Source organism: Cyprinus carpio, chromosome A2 (assembly GCF_018340385.1).
Source record: "Cyprinus carpio isolate SPL01 chromosome A2, ASM1834038v1, whole genome shotgun sequence".
Classification (NCBI taxonomy): Eukaryota; Metazoa; Chordata; class Actinopteri; order Cypriniformes; family Cyprinidae; genus Cyprinus; species Cyprinus carpio.
Genome location: NC_056573.1, coordinates 26,027,424 through 26,047,060, shown reverse-complemented (window position 1 = coordinate 26,047,060; position 19,637 = coordinate 26,027,424). Strand labels below are relative to the sequence as shown.

The following is a 19,637-nucleotide window of genomic DNA, read 5'->3' as shown; positions in this document are numbered from 1 at the left end:
TTTTTTAACTAAAATTGTTTTTGCAGCCAGTTTTAGAAATATGAAATAGATATACAACTAGTTTTAACACACAAGTAGTGTTTTAATACAAAAAGTTTTGCTTGTCCAAATGGGTGAATCTCACAAAACCTTCAAGAAAATGTCCAAAAAAAGAAACAAATAAGTAATTACATTCAACAGAAAGAAAACAAAGATTTTTTTTTTTTAATTGTGACATTTTCTTTAACTACATATTTTTGCTACAAATTCTCATTACCAGATTGAAAAATAAACACTAAATAAATAATACAATAAATCTGTATTATGGTAATTAATTAATATGTGATTAATATCAATCTAATGCTGCTTCAACAACTTAAAATAAAAAAAAGAAATTTTTTATTATGATTTTTTTTGTGTTATTGGGAATTGTGAATATGAAAAATTATTAAGTTGTTATTGTTGATATTTTATTATTTTATTATTATTGTTGATTTGTTGAATATTTTTTTTATATTATTATATTACATTTAATTACATTTAATGAGATTTACAAAAAAAATACTTATGAAAATTTGGAGGGGTGGGAAAGGTCTTTTTTTTTTTCATTTTACAGTTTTGAAGATTCACCCGAAGAGATCAAGTTTCACCACAAAGCCACTGAATCATGCCACATCAAGAGCAGCATACACACAAACACAAGCTGCTAAAAGCTCAAATCAATCACACTATATGTATCTACAGTTAAAATTTGCAAACACAGAGTCACATAAGACTTGGCAAATCCAAAGTGAGCACAAACCTCTGAGGTGCTGTACCCATCCTGAGTGGAAATGAGCTAAAGAGAAAAAGAAAGAAAGAAAGAAAGAAAGACAGCAGACGGAACAAGGTGAATGTATTGATGAGCACAGGAGGGTCGATAACATTATGCTGTTCTCTAACATCAGTGCTGAGCAGAGCAAAGTACAGCGGCACTATTCACAGATAGAGACCAGCACTCAGACCGACATGAGCTAAAAATCCTTTAATGCTGATGGGAGAGGATGGTCGCTAAAGTTAAGACAACATGGACACTCCTGATGCTAAGGCAAGATGCTACAGGTATAACCTGCACTCGTCAAATTTGTGAATTTGTGATATTTGGCTTTTTCATTATGTGTTGTTTCAAACTAGTGGAAGAAAAACATCCAATATACACTCATAAATGTTTATTTTATTGCATGTTATCTATTTGCATTTGTAGATTTTAATTACAATAAATATCTTTAAAGGCCATTTCCCTCAAAAAGTAGTTTTTAATCTCCATTTCAGCAGCACTTACATGCACTGAAATTTACAGTTTTATTATCATCACTTTTCTGAAGGTTTTTACTGATGGGTTTGTTTATATATCATTCACGTTGATATATATATAACATTTTACTTCTTAAACATGGTAAAAATGAATATCTTTAAAGGCTGTGAGTTTTTTCCTCCAGTTCAGCAGCACTTATATACACCAAACTTAGCAGTTTTATTCCTATCAATATTCTGAAGGTTTTTACTGATGGGTTTGTTCATTTATCATTCACGTTGATTTATATAACATTTTATTCCTAAAAACAAGGTGAAAATTAACATCTTTAAAGGCTGTGAGTTTTTTCCTCCACTTCAGCAGCACTGACATACAACAAACTTAACAGTTTTATTCCTACCAATATTCTGAAGGTTTTTACTGATGGGTTTGTCCATATATCATTTATGTTGATTTATATAACATTTTATTCCTAAAAACATGGTGAAAATGTATTTTTTTCATGGTCAAAATGTATTTATGTTTAAATACTGAAATGTAAAATGTAAAAATGTATGTATTTATATTATTTTATTATATTTATAGTATATATATAAATTTGTTTGATAAAGGTTGGTTAGTATTGTTTTGTTTTTTTTGTGTTGTTATATTTTAAATGTTTTTACTCTAAAAAATGCTGGGTTATGTTTTTAACCCAAAAGCTTGGTTCAGTCTGTTGGGTCATTCTATTGGGATAATTTTTAATATTTTCACCCAGGTGCTGGCTAGGTTTTCTGCACTCCAAAAAATGCTGGGTTCGGCTTGCTGGGTCATTTTATTGGGTTATTTTTAATATTTTTTATACCCAGGAGAAAACACAGGTTAATGTGTCTAACAGAGTTTATTTACAGGCTTCAAGAGAGGAGGAAGCGATGATCACGGGTGAGATAATATGGTAGATAATCTTGAGCACAGAATTAGTTGTTGCTGGTGACTCTGTGACACTGGGTAGGTTCTCTGAAATGCAGTTGCTGGGTCATTTTTTACTGTTGAAACAAATGATGAACCCCTCACAAACCTACCCAGCGATGGGTCAGTGTACCCCAATGTTGGGTAGTCTGTGCCAAACCGGTTAAAACTGGATACATTTGGCAATGGTCATTTTGTGTTCTGTCCTGAAAGAAAACTTCCTGAGGGGAAACTTCCTGAATTAAATTAACGTTTGTATTACATTGTATTCCTATCACATTATTACTGCATAAATAGGAAAACGTCTGTTATCTCACATTTTTCCTTTTTTGTTGAAATGTATGTCGCAGCTAACGTCTGCTTGGAGCGCTAGCCTTCTACAAACGCAGCATTCACCAGAGCGAAAGCGAATCTACACTCAAAGCGAAAGGTGCGCCTGCACCACCATGGAAGTTTCACCTCCCGCCAAACAAATGCGCGACCTGGGCTCAATCACGACGTGATTGTTATATGTAACAAAGTTTCTATGTGTCCCATTGACTACAACAGGGGCAACAGACGGATCACTGGCCATCATTCATCTCAATGGTGACCAAATCGAGCAAGCTCAACAATTAAAATACCTGGGATCAACGGTACAAGAGAGGAAAATAGCGACTACAGCAGAAGTCCACACTCAAATTGGTCAAGCAGCTGCAGTCTTTGCTTCCCAAAAGTGGTGCCTGTTAAAGTGCTCCAAAATCTCCACCAAAACTAATGTCCACCTCTTTCGGACCTTAATCCTGCCAGTTCTCCTCTATGGTTCAGAAACTTGGACATTACTTAAATTAGACCTGGCCAAACTTGAGGTCTTTCAAATGCGGTGCCTACTCCAGATTATACGAGTATCCCTTCATGACCATCTTCAAAATGCTTATATTTGCTGTTGATGCGAATATCAGCCAACTTTTCAAAAATGAATATAAGTCATAAATATATGCTGCATTCCTGCCATAATTACTGTAATTTCGAGATGACAACACGTGACCTTCTACTTGGAGCAGTTCAGACTCTGAACTATTGCACTATCAATGCCTAAACACAGCACCTAATGAATCTGACGTGGTCAGGTGGTACAAGTTGTACTGTAGCTCTCAGAAAATTCCTAGTTCATAAGTTGTAATGATGAGTTCTACGAGGACGTGAATTTTTTTTTTTTACAAGTTGGTATCTCGTAATCACGGTAATTACGATATGGATTGAATGGAACAGCCAACTGATAGCAGTTTTCCTACTACAGATTCCCATTGGCTGCTATCGCTGCTCTTGTCACATCCTAAACCCTTTACTGAATGTTTTATGAAGATTTTAAAATACTGAACTGACGTTGAATTATTGAAAAAAAAAAAGATTGTATATAAACTGTTCTTGTCTTGTATAAAACAGATTTTAGAATGCATTTTTTTATTATTTAATGTGAAAAATTTTATATGTTTTATGATGTTGTTCTATGTCAGAAAACAACCCAGCAAATGGGTTAATGTATAAAACCCAACAAGCTGGGTTATAATATCCCAGGATGTGTTCTGTCCAAAATTTACTCAGCGCTGGGTTGCCAAATAACCCAGAAATGGTTGTTTTTAACCCAGCATTTGAGTGTATAGAAGGAATTTTGGATTTCTCTTATCACTCAATAAATCAGAAAATACTGTTAACAGTCATTAAAAAAAAATCACCATGTTTTAGAAATAAAATGTTATATAAATCAGTGTGAATGATATATAAACAAACCCCTCAGCAAAAACCTTCAAATTATGAGTGCTGCTGAAGTGGAGATAAAAACTTCACTTTGAGGAAAACGGCCTTTGAATATATGTATTATAACTAAAATCTACAGACACGTATTGTTAATGAGATATAAAGTAAACACTTTAAAGTTTGTTATGAGTGTTTTTGTTTAAATACTTTAAAGTGTATTATGAATGTTTTTGATGTTGTATTCGGATTTATATTGTGGCCTTTAGCATAAAGTTTAGCATTGAGAGACATTTCCTTAATTTAAGCTTTAAAAATGCTCTTTGTTCCCTCACATTTCTTTCCTCAGTTTTCTGATGCGCTTTCCACCAGAGCAGCCGCTTCCCGATCGACGTGTGAATGAAGCGGTTTCCTGCAGTCTCATCTCCCTCGTTTATCCCCTCTTCCTCACTCTCCTGCTGGAGAAAAATCAATCAGCACAGAAACATATTCAGTGAGTAGTGTGAATGAAATTAAAACATGTATCGTGGAGCAGCTTACGAATGAAAACTCCCAAGACGCTAAAGATGCTTAATGGAGTCATGAGCTGAAAACAACAATGAACTAATCATTTCATCGGATGAAGGCGTAACGGCATTTATGATTCATCATCGATCTCTCTGCGAAGTCACATCACCGGTTATTACCATCACTTAGATTTACGGCAAGAACAAAATCATGAAATCATGCTGTGATCAAACCTAGAGGCATGAGAATCAATAAGCTCATGCATGTGAGGTTTTAAAGCTCTATAAAGCTATACCTAGAGGCATGAGAATCAATAAGCTCATGCATGTGAGGTTTTAAAGCCTATTATTAATGACATGTGTTTTTTTTTGTTAACTGATTTGGAGAAAAAAAAAATGGGCTTTAGATTGGAGGGGGGGTGGTTAAGTTTTGAGAAGGGGGTTCTTGTGATTTTAGGGAGATGTTCTTGTGTGTTATTGTCATTTTTATTAGTTTTTAGTTTTTTAAGTCTACATAGTTTATTTTTTATTTTATAAAGGTTTTTAAAAAAAATTTTATATTTAATTTTTTATTTTTTTTTTATTTAAAGTTTATTTTATTTTTAGTTTAATAATAGTAGCCCTGCTTCATATAACCAAAGCATATAATACACACTCTGTGTAATATTTATTAAGGAACATTGACATTTATTTATTAAGAAATATTGCATATTTCTTTATTTGAACCAAAATTTTAACTTGCTTTAACTAAAAATGTTTTTTGAGACTAAATGTCAATTGGTCAATAAATCATTATATATGTTTGTCCCTCTGTCCTCAATAAATTGTTTGCCTTTTGTAAAATCCCAAAATTAATTTCTTTGTATTAATGTGTATTAAATGCATTAAACTGAGACAAGCTTGACATCAATGATAAAAACAAAACAGTGTTTTTGTGTAAAATACAATAAAATACTTGTTTTTAAAACTAGAATTTTGTGTGTCCATTAATCAAATCTAGTGAAGTTTATGCTTAAAAACAAGAAAAATATTTTTTCCAATGGAATTAATTTAAAATATATTGTTTAATGGATATTTGCATATTTTTAACTGGAAAAATCTCATTCAAATGTTTTTGTTTTTTGCTTTTTTTGACAGTGTGTACATTCAAATAATACTTAAAATACATCATAAAATATTAGTACTTTTTCACTTCAAGTGGCATTAGGCTCACCATGATCATGGGATCTTGCAGCCACAGGCGGATCAAGGTGGCCAGTGTGTAGTACAGGACCAAGAGCATGATGGGATTGACAAAATGGTGCCAGTTCAGGCCACTGTTGACAGCGAGCCTCCAGGTTGAGGAACAGTCGGTTCGAACGATGGAGGAGATGCCAAACAAACTGTGGAGAAAGAAAGTAAACCGGGTCATTTTGCTTTAATGATATCATTTTTATGCTGCTTCCTATTGTTGCTGTGACTGGGACTGAAATGATCACATGACCACGGCCCATGTGAAGGGAAATACAGGAAGTAATGTGGAAAGCGCTGGCTGTCAACACTGTCACTTAACAGTCATGCAGTTCAAGGCAACGACTCTTTCATCAACTACAATTAGGCCACAGTCTTTTCCAGATCACCACTAACAACACAACAACAGCTATTTCTACGGTTCACGCCAAAACTGCTTTCACAATGAAAAACGATAAAGACCAGAAAATCACTCAAGAGTAACACGCCAGGAACACTCCAGACTTTCTTTCTTCCGTGAAAAGTCAGTAAATAATGATTGATTTGTGGGTGAATGACTCTGCTAACATTCCTCATATTTATAAAACCATCTAGATTTTACATGATTAGTTTTTTCCTATTGATCTGATTGATAATCTCCTGTGATTTTTCAAAGTTGTAAATAAAACTGTACTTAAAGAGAAAATAAAACTGCATAATAAGCATATTTACTGCCAAAAGAAAAGGCTGCAATGAAGTTCAAACAAGGCTGCTTTACTAAACATAGACCTAACGGCCTCACAGCCAGAGCAAACGCAGTCGGTGGAATCGATACCCATGAAGAGCATCAAGGGCGTGAGAGACGGAGCAGGAACAGGTGCCGAATCAGTCCGTCAGCACCTGCAGATCATACACAGCTTAAGCCCGAGCAGATCTGAGAATACGGATGGAAATATGAGATGAAGGACAACTAGTGCTGAAATACACATCACAGGTCTGTTTGCTGCAGCCTTTTAAGGCCGATCCCAATGCAAAAACTGCTCTAAAAAGGCAGCATAATTATATATCATGTCCGAATTAGAAAGCTTACAGCATTTATTTGTCATGGTGAAGGCAATGGCAGAATGCATTGCGACAAGTTCAGGCTTGTATTCTACTGACAGCCTTTACCACTGTTTCAAATTTTCTTAAAATATTTTGAATTTTAATATTACTTTTTTTTTTTTTTGCATTGTGACAATATTTTCATTATATATTTATTACATTTAATTATATATTATTTAAATTAGAAAGTACATTAGTACTGCATTTAAAGAATATTTATGATAATGTATTATTTTTTTATGATAATGACTATATTTAGGGGTGTGCTCAATTTACATAAACTTAATGTCATAATGCTAATAAATCTTAATCTTACAAAAAATCTGATTTTTTTTTACATGTAAAATATTCTTTGCCTTTTGTTTTTTGAAATGAAATATGAGACAGACATTTCTTCACAGAAATATTATTTAAATGTGTATGAAATATAAAATAAGTTCTATGTGATCTAATTTTTTACTTTTCCATTTTCAATATTTTGGTCAGTAAGTTTTTTTTTTTTTTTTAATTCAACAATATTGGATTAAATTAATTTAAAAAAACACTTTTATTCAGTATTATAATTTTACAAAATATTTATATATCTTTTTCTTTAAGTAATGTGAGTTTTCTATCATTATTATTCATTTTATTTTATTTTGATTTTGATTTGTTGGGATGAAATATGGGCTGGATATTTCTTCACAGATGTAAATATGCATGAAATATAAAATAAATTAAATGCAAAATGATCTTTTTTTAAAGTTTGAGGTCAGGGTTTTTTTTTTTTTTTTGTTTTTTTGAAAGAAATGCTTTTATGCAGCAATATTTGTTATGCTTATTAGAATATGGTGTTGTAAGTACAATAATATGCCATTACCATAATTAACACTTAAAAATGTCTCATTAATCACATCATAAAAATGATGGAGCTAATGTAAAACAATGAATGAGTCATTCCTTTGGCATATAGTATACTGTACATACACAACATTCGGCTGAAATGCATTAATGATGCTATATTTATTATGCTGTATTTACGTGATCTGCGTGTGACTCTGCGGTTCATCTGCAGCTCTTTTGTGGACTGCCCTTTGTCAGAACACACGAGAACAGATGGGACATGGAACTTTTTATCTGTACACTGCCTGAACCCTATGTGTCTATCAGTGTCCAGACACAGGAAATAGGGCCGTGTTTCGCTGCAGGGAATGATGGGTATTCTCATTCTCATTCATTATTTACAGCACACGGCAGGTGCAGATTAATATCCATATGATGACATTAAACATATGACATATTTATGAGTATTACTGGCACTGTCGTACAAACTTGCATTCAGAGTCCACTGAATTATAGAGTAGATTATTTGCATAAAACATTTTGTTGATTTGTATCAAAAAGACCTAATGTTACTTTGATGGTGCTGAGTTATAAAATACGAAAAATCTAAATATCACGTTTACTGTATAAAAGTAACAAAATCAGTGAAATATCAAACATTTTGTTTTAACCAAAATAAGATGAAAAATATTGGATATCTGCAAAAATCCAATATCGTGCATATATATTTATAGGGATCCACGACATTGGATTTTTGCAGATATCCGATATTTTTCATCTTTTTTTGGCCGATATCTGATGCCGATACCAATATATTTCCTTTCTCTCTCCTCTGACTATAAACAAGTTTTTTTTTTTATTATTTTGCTTAGTTTTTAGCAAAAACTTACTTGTTAGAATTAAATAAACAATAATGAAGTTATTTTATAATTTGAAAATCAGTCAGACAGATGCAGTGATAACCTTAACATTTTATTTAAAGATTTAGATGGTCTAAAGCAAAAGGAAATATATCAGCATCGGATATCGGCCAAAATAAGATGAAAAATATCTGTAAAAATGTAGGGATGCACAATATTGGATTTCTGTCGATATTTGCTATTTTTCATCTTATTTTGGCCAATATCCGATGCTGATACCAATATATTTCCTTTCTCTCTCCTGTGATTATAAACAAGTAATTTTTAAAATTTGTTTAGTTTTTAACAAAAACCTACTTGTTAGAATTAAATAAACCATAATGCAGTTATTTTATTGTTTAAAATATTTTTTAATTTGAAAATAGAAATAAAAAAAATTCAGACAGATGCAGTGATAACCTTAACATTTTATTTAAAGATTTAGAAGGTCTAAAGCAAAATAGTTGTTAAAATTCTGAAAATCTTTTAGAGCTCCTTATATTTAAGTATTCATAATAATCTGTTTATAATCTGTTAATATATACATATATATATGTATATATTACACAATAATGAATAAATCTGTAAAATGAATTAATTTACAAGCGTCACGTCTGTGATTTTTATTCATGTAAGCTCTAGCTTCTGACCTTTAAATCAAAACATACTAAATAAATAAAACACCTTACCAGACAGCATTAGGACCCGGGGGAAGCTGCTGTTGTTGCTGCTGCATGTGCTAGTAACTGTTTACTCTATCATGCACCGGACATGTCATTCTGTACATATTCTGTATTTATACATTCTATGGTATGTACATTCTCAAATTAAATACAGTGATCCAAAACAGTGAATGTTGTTTTTGTTTTTTGTTTTACAAAGTCTGTAATTTTCTGTTGCTCTTTGGAGGTAGTAACATCTACACCACGTTTGCATTTTCTTCTGTCACTGGCCATAATTCTAACCTTGAAATCAGGATTAGATGTAAAATAATGTCATACAGTAGATGCCAACATAGGCTGAGAATGGAAGATAGCTGTAATGTGGCTCAGATTCAGACAGGAATCATGTCACGCAGTTTTTCTGCTGATTATAGAAGAATACAAAGCTAACAAATGCTTGTCGAAAGCAAAAATGCTACAAAATTCATCATATTTTGTAAGAAAGTGTGACGTGCTCCAGCAAAACAAACACTATTATCAGCCTCAAAGTTAATTATAAACACAAACTGGATTTCATCCTGTCTCTGACCTGGTGTAGCTGTCGTTGAGGCTGATGGCCTCCTGCAGGAACTGGAACTGGTTGGAATAAAGTATGATGAGATGACCAGCACTGAAGATGGCCATGAGGACACACAGACAGCTGAAGAGGAGCTTGTCGAAGGTCTTGCAGAGCGACCACCACGTGCACAGCCCCAAAAACACAAAGAAGTAGACGGCTGAGCTCAGAGAGGGCAGCGTGACACCTGGAGACCAGAATATTGACCTATTAGACCTTTAATTGATAATGCATTTTTTTCATATTTAGAATTTTTACATTAATATTTATTTGCATTGTGACATTATTTTCATAATATATTTTTAAATTTCATTATAAATTATTTAATTTATAAAGGACTTTCTTTGTACGGCCTTTAAAAAACCAACAGGATTATATTTATAGTTTTCAGAGTATTAACAATAAATATTTAGCTTCAGAGTGTGCTTAATTAAAACAAAAACATAATAATGTCATAATGCAAAATATTCTTAAGGTTACAAAAAAAAAAATCGTAATTTTTTTATGTAATATATTTTTAATATTTGCTTTTGATTTTTGGTTTTAAATATGAGCTGGACATTTATTCACAGAAAATTCACATGAAATATATAAAATAAATTGAATGCAAAATTATCTCATTTGCTTTTGCATTAATGTCTAAAGTTTAGGGCCTGTAAGTTGCAAAAGTGACAGCAGAAACAATTAGAATGTTAAAAAAGATTTTGGAAAAAATAAATATACAGCATGGTTTCCACAAAATATTCAGCAGTACAACTGTATTCAACATTGATAATAATCAGAAATGTTTCAGAGCAGCAAATCAGAATATTAGAATGATTTCTGAAGATCATGTGACACTGAAGACTGGAGTAATGATGCTGAAAATACAGCTTTGCATCACAGGAATAAATTACATTTTAAAAGATATTCAAATTGAAAACTGTTATCTTAAATTGTAATGATATTTCACATTATTACTGTTTTTACTGTATTTTTGATCAAATGAATGCAGCTTTGGTTAAAGATGCAAATTTTAGTTTATGACGTTATGGTTGTAACGTAAAGACTATTGATAATTTTAAAATGACATAAAAATACAATAAAATAGACTTCTTACAAAATCATTAAAATCTTACCGACCCCAAACATTTGATTGCTTGCCTATTTTCAAACATGTATCCCGTATGCACACCTGTTAATCCCAGGAGAATGGTAACCACCACTTGTCCAGCAGTTGTGATGAGGTTACCGATGATCTCTTTGAGTTTTGTTGGCACTCCTGCTACTCTGCGCAGAATCTTCATCTTTAAGCTCTCCTGCACCTCCTCCTCTACCTCCTCTTCCTCATCCAGACCTCCTCCCTCCCCGTCCTCTTCCTCTGCCTCGTCTTCTGCATCAAAATCCTCGTCAAAGATCATCTCGTCATCATCGTCGTCACCATCGTCCACCTTCTCGTCACTCTCCTCCTGTGTTTGATCACAGAACATTCGAATCAGGCACATTTACTGTACCACTACGAACCCACATGACCTAAAACATTTGACCAAATGTGCAGAGTACAACGGATGAAAAAAAGTTGACAGTACAAAAATAGAAAAAAAAAAAAATGCATTATATTTTTGAAATTTTAATAAATGTTAATGAACAAATAATATTAAAAAAATAAACAAGCGGTTTTTCATGTTTTTATATTTTTCTGTTTACGTTTTAATTTGAAAGTTTTAGTAATTTTGTCGTGTTTTGTCATTTTTATTAGTATATAATAATTTATATTTATATTATAATTTAGATTAGTTTATTATTGTCTGTATAGTTTCTATACATATTATTTCAGGTTTAGTTTTAGTTATTTTAGTACATCAAATTAATATTGATAATTAAGTTGTTAATTAATTTATTTGGGTTGGATTGAGAAAGCCTGAACAGAAAGTTTAAAAAGTTTGGAAAGTTTGAAAAGTTTAAAAAGTTTGAAAAGTTTGAAGTTTGAAGTTTGAAAAGTTTAAGAAGTTTTAATTAAGCAAGTGACTAGCATGTCATTAGCATGATTAGCAAAGTTACTAGCATGTTTCTAGCATGATAAGCTAGTTACTAGCATGTTGCTAACATAATTAGCAAGTTACTAGCATGTCGCTAGCATGTTTCTAGCATGATTAGCAAGTGACTAGCATGTTTTAGCATGATTAGCGAGTGACTAGCATGTCGCTAGCATGTTTCTAGCATGATTAGCAAGTGACTAGCATGTCAGTAGCATGTCGCTAGCATGTTTCTAGCATGATTAGCAAATGACTAGCATGTTGCTAGCATGTTTTTAGCATGATTAGCAAGTGACTAGCATGTCACTAATATGTTTTTAGCATGATTAGCGAGTGACTAGCATGTCGTTAGCATTTTTCTAGCATGATTAGCAAGTGACTAGCATGTCACTAGCATGATAAGCAAGTTACTAGCATGTCGCTAGCATGTTTCTAGCATGATTAGCAAGTGACTAGCATGTCAGTAGCATGATTAGCAAGTTACTAGCATGTCACTAGCATGTTTCTAGCATGATTAGCATGTGACTAGCATGTCACTAGCATTTCACTAGCATGTTTTTAGCATGATTAGCGAGTGACTAGCATGTCGCTAGCATGTTTCTAGCATGATTAGCAAATGACTAGCATGTTGCTAGCATGTTTTTAGCATGATTAGCAAGTGACTAGCATGTCGCTACCATGTTTTTAGCATGATTAGCCGGTGACTAGCATGTCGCTAGCATGTTTCTAGCATGATTAGCAAGTGACTAGCATGTTGCTAGCATGATTAGCGAGTTACTAGCATGTCGCTAGCATGTTTCTAGCATGATTAGCAAGTGACTAGCATGTTTTAGCATGATTAGCGAGTGACTAGCATGTCGCTAGCATGTTTCTAGCATGATTAGCAAGTGACTAGCATGTCAGTAGCATGTCGCTAGCATGTTTCTAGCATGATTAGCAAATGACTAGCATGTTGCTAGCATGTTTTTTAGCATGATTAGCAAGTGACTAGCATGTCACTAATATGTTTTTAGCATGATTAGCGAGTGACCAGCATGTCGTTAGCATTTTTCTAGCATGATTAGCAAGTGACTAGCATGTCACTAGCATGATAAGCAAGTTACTAGCATGTCGCTAGCATGTTTCTAGCATGATTAGCAAGTGACTAGCATGTCAGTAGCATGATTAGCAAGTTACTAGCATGTCACTAGCATGTTTCTAGCATGATTAGCATGTGACTAGCATGTCACTAGCATTTCACTAGCATGTTTTTAGCATGATTAGCGAGTGACTAGCATGTCGCTAGCATGTTTCTAGCATGATTAGCAAATGACTAGCATGTCGCTAGCATGTTTTTAGCATGATTAGCAAGTGACTAGCATGTCGCTACCATGTTTTTAGCATGATTAGCCGGTGACTAGCATGTCGCTAGCATGTTTTCTAGCATGATTAGCAAGTGACTAGCATGTTGCTAGCATGTTTAGCGAGTTACTAGCATGTCGTTAGCATGTTTCTAGCATGATTAGCGAGTGACTAGCATGTCGCTAGCATGTTTTTAGCATGATTAGCGAGTGACTAGCATGTCGCTAGCATGTTTCTAGCATGATTAGCGAGTGACTAGCATGTCGCTAGCATGTTTTTTAGCATGATTAGCGAGTGACTAGCATGTTGCTAGCATGTTTTTAGCATTATTAGCAAGTTACTAGCATGTCGCTAGCATGTTTTTAAGCATGATTAGCGAGGACTAGCATGTCGCTAGCATGTTTCTAGCATGATTAGCGAGTTACAAGCATGTCGCTAGCATGTTTCTAGCATGATTAGCGAGTTACTAGCATGTCGCTAGCATGTTTTTAGTATGATTAGCGAGTGACTAGCATGTCGCTAGCATGTTTTTAGCATGATTAGCGAGTGACTAGCATGTTTCTAACATTATTAGCATGTTGCTAGATAGATAGATAGATAGATAGATAGATAGATAGATAGATAGATAGATAGATAGATAGATAGATAGATAGAAAGAAAACAGTCTGGAGATAGATAGATAGATAGATAGATAGATAGAGTAGATCGATAGATAGATACATAGATAGATAGATAGATAGATAGATAGATAGATAGATAGATAGATAGATAGAAAGAAACAGTCTGGAGATAGATAGATAGATAGATAGATAGATAGATAGATAGATAGATAGATAGATAGATAGATAGACAGATGGATGGATAGATAGATAGATAGATAGATAGAGAGAGAGATAGAGAGATAGAGATAGATAGATAGATAGATAGATAGATAGATAGATAGAGAGAGAGATAGAGAGATAGATTAGAAATATTAGATAGATGAGTTTGAATGAGTTTAAATGGATTAGAAATAGTACATAGAAGCGAAGCTTGATTGAGTCTAATGGGGTTTAGTTTGTTTAGTTTTGAATTTTGACAGTTGGAGCTTGGCTCATCTGAACATTCCGTCAATAAAAGTCTATGGGATTTTTATGATTTTTAATCTTCATTTTTATGAAAACCATAAGTCTGATCAGTTATAAAAGATATAGCACACCCGGCGAGATCAGTCTGAAGAGCTGGGCTGAGTTTGAAGTCTGTAGAGTTAAAGCTCTAGGAGGAGTTAGAGTCAGAAATTTTAGTCTCAGAAAAAGAATAATAATAATAATAATAACTAGATAAAAAAGTTCGTCAAGACAAACTTTAAGTTGGCTTGAGAAAGACTGAACAGAAAGTTTGAAAATTTAGAAAGTTTGAAAAGTTTAAAAAGTTAAAAAAGAAGTTTAATAAAGCAAGTGAGTAGCATGTCATTAGCATGATTAGCAAAGTTACTAGCATTGTTTCTAGCATGATAAGCTAGTTACTAGCATGATTAGCGAGTGATTAGCATGTCACTAGCATGTTTTTAGCATGATTAGCAAGTGACTAGCATGTCACTAGCATTTTTTTAGCATGATTGGCAAGTTACTAGCATGTCGCTAGCATGTTTTTAGCATGATTAGCGAGTGACTAGCATGTCGCTAGCATGTTTCTAGCATGATTAGCCAGTGACAGGCATGTCACTAGCATGATTAGCAAGTTACTAGCATGTTGCTAGCATCTTGTTTCTAGCATGATTAGCAAGTGACTAGCATGTCACTAGCATGATTAGCGAGTGACTAGCATGTCGCTAGCATGTTTTCTAGCATGATTAGCAAGTGACTAGCATGTTTTTTAGCATGATTAGCGAGTGACTAGCATGTCGCTAGCATGTTTTTAACATGATTAGCGAGTGACTAGCATGTCGCTAGCATGTTTCTAGCATGATTAGCAAGTGACTAGCATGTCACTAGCATTATTAGCGAGTGACTAGCATGTCACTAGCATGTTTTAGCATGATTAGCGAGTGACTAGCATGTCGCTAACATGTTTCTAGCATGATTAGCAAGTGACTAGCATGTCAGTAGCATGATTAGCAAGTTAATAGCATGTCGCTAGCATGTTTTTAGCATGATTAGCAAGTGACTAGCATGTCGCTAGCATGTTTCTAGCATGATTAGCAAGTGACTAGCATGTCACTAGCATGTTTTTAGCATGATTAGCGAGTGACTAGCATGTCGCTAGCATGTTTCTAGCATGATTAGCAAGTGACTAGCATGTCGCTAGCATGTTTTTAGCATGATTAGCAAGTGACTAGCATTTTTTAGCATGATTAGTGAGTGACTAGCATGTCGCTAGCATGTTTTCTAGCATGATTAGCATGTTACTAGCATGTCACTAGCATGTTTCTAGCATGATTAACAAGTGACTAGCATGTCTCTAGCATGTTTCTTTTATGATAAGCGAGTGACTAGCATGTTTCTAGCATGATTAGCAAATGACTAGCATGTCTCTAACATGTTTTTTGCATGATTAGCATGTTACTAGCAGGTCGCTAGCATGTTTCTAGCATGATTAACAATTACTAGCATGTCACTAGCATAATTAGCAAGTGACTAGCATGATTAGCAAGTTACTAGCATGTCACTAGCATGTTTTCTAGCATGATTAGCATGTGACTAGCATGTCGCTAGCATGATTAACAAGTTACTAGCATGTTTCTAGCATTATTAGCATGTTGCTAGGATAGATAGATAGATAGATAGATAGATAGATAGGATAGATAGATAGATAGATAGATAGAAATAGCCAGACGATCGATAGATAGATAGATAGATAAAAATGGATAGATAGATAGATAGATAGATAGATAGATAGATAGATAGATAGATAGATAGATAGATAGATAGATAGATAGATAGATAGATAGATAGATAGATAGATGATAGATATATAGACAGACAGACAGATAGATAGATAGATAGATAGATAGAAAGACAGACAGTCAGATGATAGATAGATAGATAGATAGATAGATAGATAGTCAGATAGATAGATAGATAGATAGATAGATAGATAGATAGATAGATAGATAGATAGATAGATAGATAGATAGATAGATAGATAGATAGATAGATAGATAGAAACAGTCAGATGATAGATAGATAGATAGGTAGATAGATAGATAGAAATAGTCAGACGATAGATAGATAGATAGATAGATAGATAGATAGATAGATAGATAGATAGATAGATAGATAGATAGATAGATAGATAGATAGATAGATAGAAGCAGTCAGATGATAGATAGATAGATAGATAGATAGATAGATAGATAGATAGATAGATAGATAGATAGATATAAACAGTCAGATGATAGATAGATAGATAGATAGATAGGATACGTCTGAATAAGTTTGAAAGGGTTAGTAATAGTACAAAGAAGGGCATGTCTGATTGAGTGTAATGGGCTTCAGTGTGTTTAGATTTGAATTTTTGACAGTTGGAGTTTACGGAATGTTCAGATGAGCAGAGGCTTTTCAATGTAAGTCTATGGGATTTTTATGATTTTTAATCTTCATTTTTTATGAAAACCGTAAGTCCAATCAGTCTAAAAAGATATAGCAACTCGAGTCAGATCAGTCTGAAGAGCTGGGCTGAGTTTGGAGTCTGTAGAGTTAAAGCTCTAGGAGGAGTAGCAGTCAGAAATTTAGTCTCAGAAGAATAATAATAAATTTAGACTAAAAAAGTTCGTCAAGACAAACTTTAAGTTGGCTTGAGAAAGCCTGAACAGAAAGTTTGAAAAGTTTAGAAAGTTTGAAAAGTTTGAAAAGTTTAAGAAGTTTAATAAAGCAAGTGACTAGCATGTCATTAGCATGATTAGCAAAGTTACTAGCATGTTTCTAGCATGATAAGCTAGTTACTAGCATGTCGCTAGCATGTTTCTAGCATGATTAGCAATTGACTAGCATGTCACTAGCATGTTTTTAGCATGATTAGTGAGTGACTAGCATGTCGCTAGCATGTTTTCTAGCATGATTAGCAAGTGACTAGCATGTCGCTAGCATGTTTTTAGCATGATTAGCAAGTGACTAGCATGTTTTTAGCATGATTAGCGAGTGACTAGCATGTCACTAGCATGTTTCTAGCACGATTAGCAAGTGACTAGCATGTCTCTGGCATGATTAGCAATTTAGTAGCATGTCGCTAACATGTTTCTAGCATGATTAACGAGTGACAAGCATGTTGCTAGCATGTTTCTAGCATGATTAGCATGTTACTAGCATGTCGCTAGCATGTTTTTTAGCGTGATTAGCAAGTGACTAGCATGTTTCTAGTAGCATGATTAGCAAGTGACTAGCATGTCACTAGCATGATTTAGCAAGTTGCTAGCATGTCGCTAGCATGTTTCTAGCATGATTAGCAAGTGACCTAGCATGTCGCTAGCATGTTTCTAGCATGATTAGCGAGTGACTAGCATGTCGCTAGCAAGTTTTAGCATGATTAGCAAGTGACTAGCATGTCACTAGCATGTTTCTAGCATGATTAGCAAGTGACTAGCATGTCACTAGCATGATTAGCAAGTTACTAGCATGTTTCTAGCATGATTAGCAAGTGACTAGCATGTCGCTAGCATGTTTCTAGCATGATTAGCAAGTGACTAGCATGTCACTATGCATGTTTTTAGCATGATTAGCGAGTGACTAGCATGTCGCTAGCATGTTTTTAGCATGATTAGCGAGTGACTAGCATGTCGCTAGGAAGTTTTAGCATGATTAGCAAGTGACTAGCATGTCGCTAGCATGTTTCTAGCATGATTAGCAAGTGACTAGCATGTCACTAGCATGATTAGCGATTGACTAGCATGTCACTAGCATGTTTCTAGCATGTTTAGCAAGTGACTAGCATGTCACTAGCATGATTAGCAAGTTACTAGCATGTCGCTAGCATGTTTCTAGCATGATTAGCAAGTGACTAGCATGTCGCTAGCATGTTTCTAGCATGATTAGCAAGTGACTAGCATGTCACTAGCATGTTTTTAGCATGATTAGCGAGTGACTAGCATGTCGCTAGTATGTTTTCTAGCATGATTAGCAAGTGACTAGCATGTTGCTAGCATGTTTTTAGCATGATTAGCAAGTGACTAGCATGTCACTAGCATGATTAGCAAGTTACTAGCATGTTTCTAGCATGATTAGCATGTGACTAGCATGTTTCTAACATTATTAGCATGTTGCTAGGATAGATAGATAGATAGATAGATATATATAGATAGATAGATAGATAGATAGATAGATAGATAGATAGATAGATAGATAGATAGATAGATAGATAGATAGATAGATAGATAGATAGATAGATAGATAGATAGATAGATAGATAGATAGATAGATAGATAGATAGATAGAAACAGTCAGATAATAGATAGATAGATAGATAGATAGATAGATAGATAGATAGATAGATAGATAGATAGATAGATAAATATAAATAGTCAGATGATAGATAGATAGATAGATAGATAGATATAAATAGTCAGATGATAGATAGATAGATAGATAGATAGAAATAGTTTGATGATAGATAGATAAATAGAAATATAGATAGATTAGAAATATTATATAGATGAGTTTGAATGATTTCAAATGGATTAGAAATAGTACATAGAGGCGAAGCTTGATTGAGTCTAATGGGCTTCAGTTTGTTTAGATTTGAATTTTGACAGTTGGAGCTTGGCTCATCTGAACATTCCGTCAATGAAAGTCAATGGGATTTTTATGATTTTGAATCTTCATTTTTATGAAAACCATAAGTCTGATCAGTTAGAAAAGATATAGCACACCCGGCGAGATCAGTTTGAAGAGCTGGGCTGAGTTTGAAGTCTGTAGAGTTAAAGCTCTAGGAGGAGATAGAGTTGATAATTTTAGTCTCAGAAGAATAATAATAATAATAAGTTTAAATAGTAGATCAGTAAGTTGGCTTTCTCAAGCCAACTTAATAAGTTTAAATAGTAGATCAGTAAGTTGGCTTTCTCAAGCCAACTTAATAAGTTTAAATAGTAGATCAGTAAGTTGGCTTTCTCAAGCCAACTTAATAAGTTTAAATAGTAGATCAGTAAGTTGGCTTTCTCAAGCCAACTTAATAAGTTTAAATAGTAGATCAGTAAGTTGGCTTTCTCAAGCCAACTTAACTAAATGAAAATGAGAAATGTTTCTTTAAACTAGCTGAAATAAAGAAGATAGATAGATAGATAGATAGATAGATAGATAGATAGATAGATAGATAGATAGATAGATAGATAGATAGATAGATAGATAGATAGATAGATAATCAATCAATTATCAATAATAATAATAATCATCATCATAGTCATTATTATTATTAATATTATTAGGTTAATAAATGAATAATTTATTTATTACTAATAATAAATAAACAAATACATTTATTTAGTATTATTTATTAATGTTATTAAAAATATATAATAAATTATAAATTTATTACTTAA

General features: G+C 33.5%; 1 protein-coding gene across 1 annotated transcript in view; it reads right to left on the bottom strand.

Moving 5' to 3' along the window:
* The window catches only part of LOC109108950 (piezo-type mechanosensitive ion channel component 2), a 93,141-nt gene that overhangs the window by 51,248 nt on the left and 22,256 nt on the right, over positions 1-19,637 (bottom strand). The window contains 5 exon segments of the mRNA XM_042712750.1: positions 778-817; positions 4,291-4,410; positions 5,675-5,843; positions 9,747-9,960; positions 10,948-11,221. Coding sequence (XP_042568684.1) covers positions 778-817; positions 4,291-4,410; positions 5,675-5,843; positions 9,747-9,960; positions 10,948-11,221 — 817 coding nt within the window.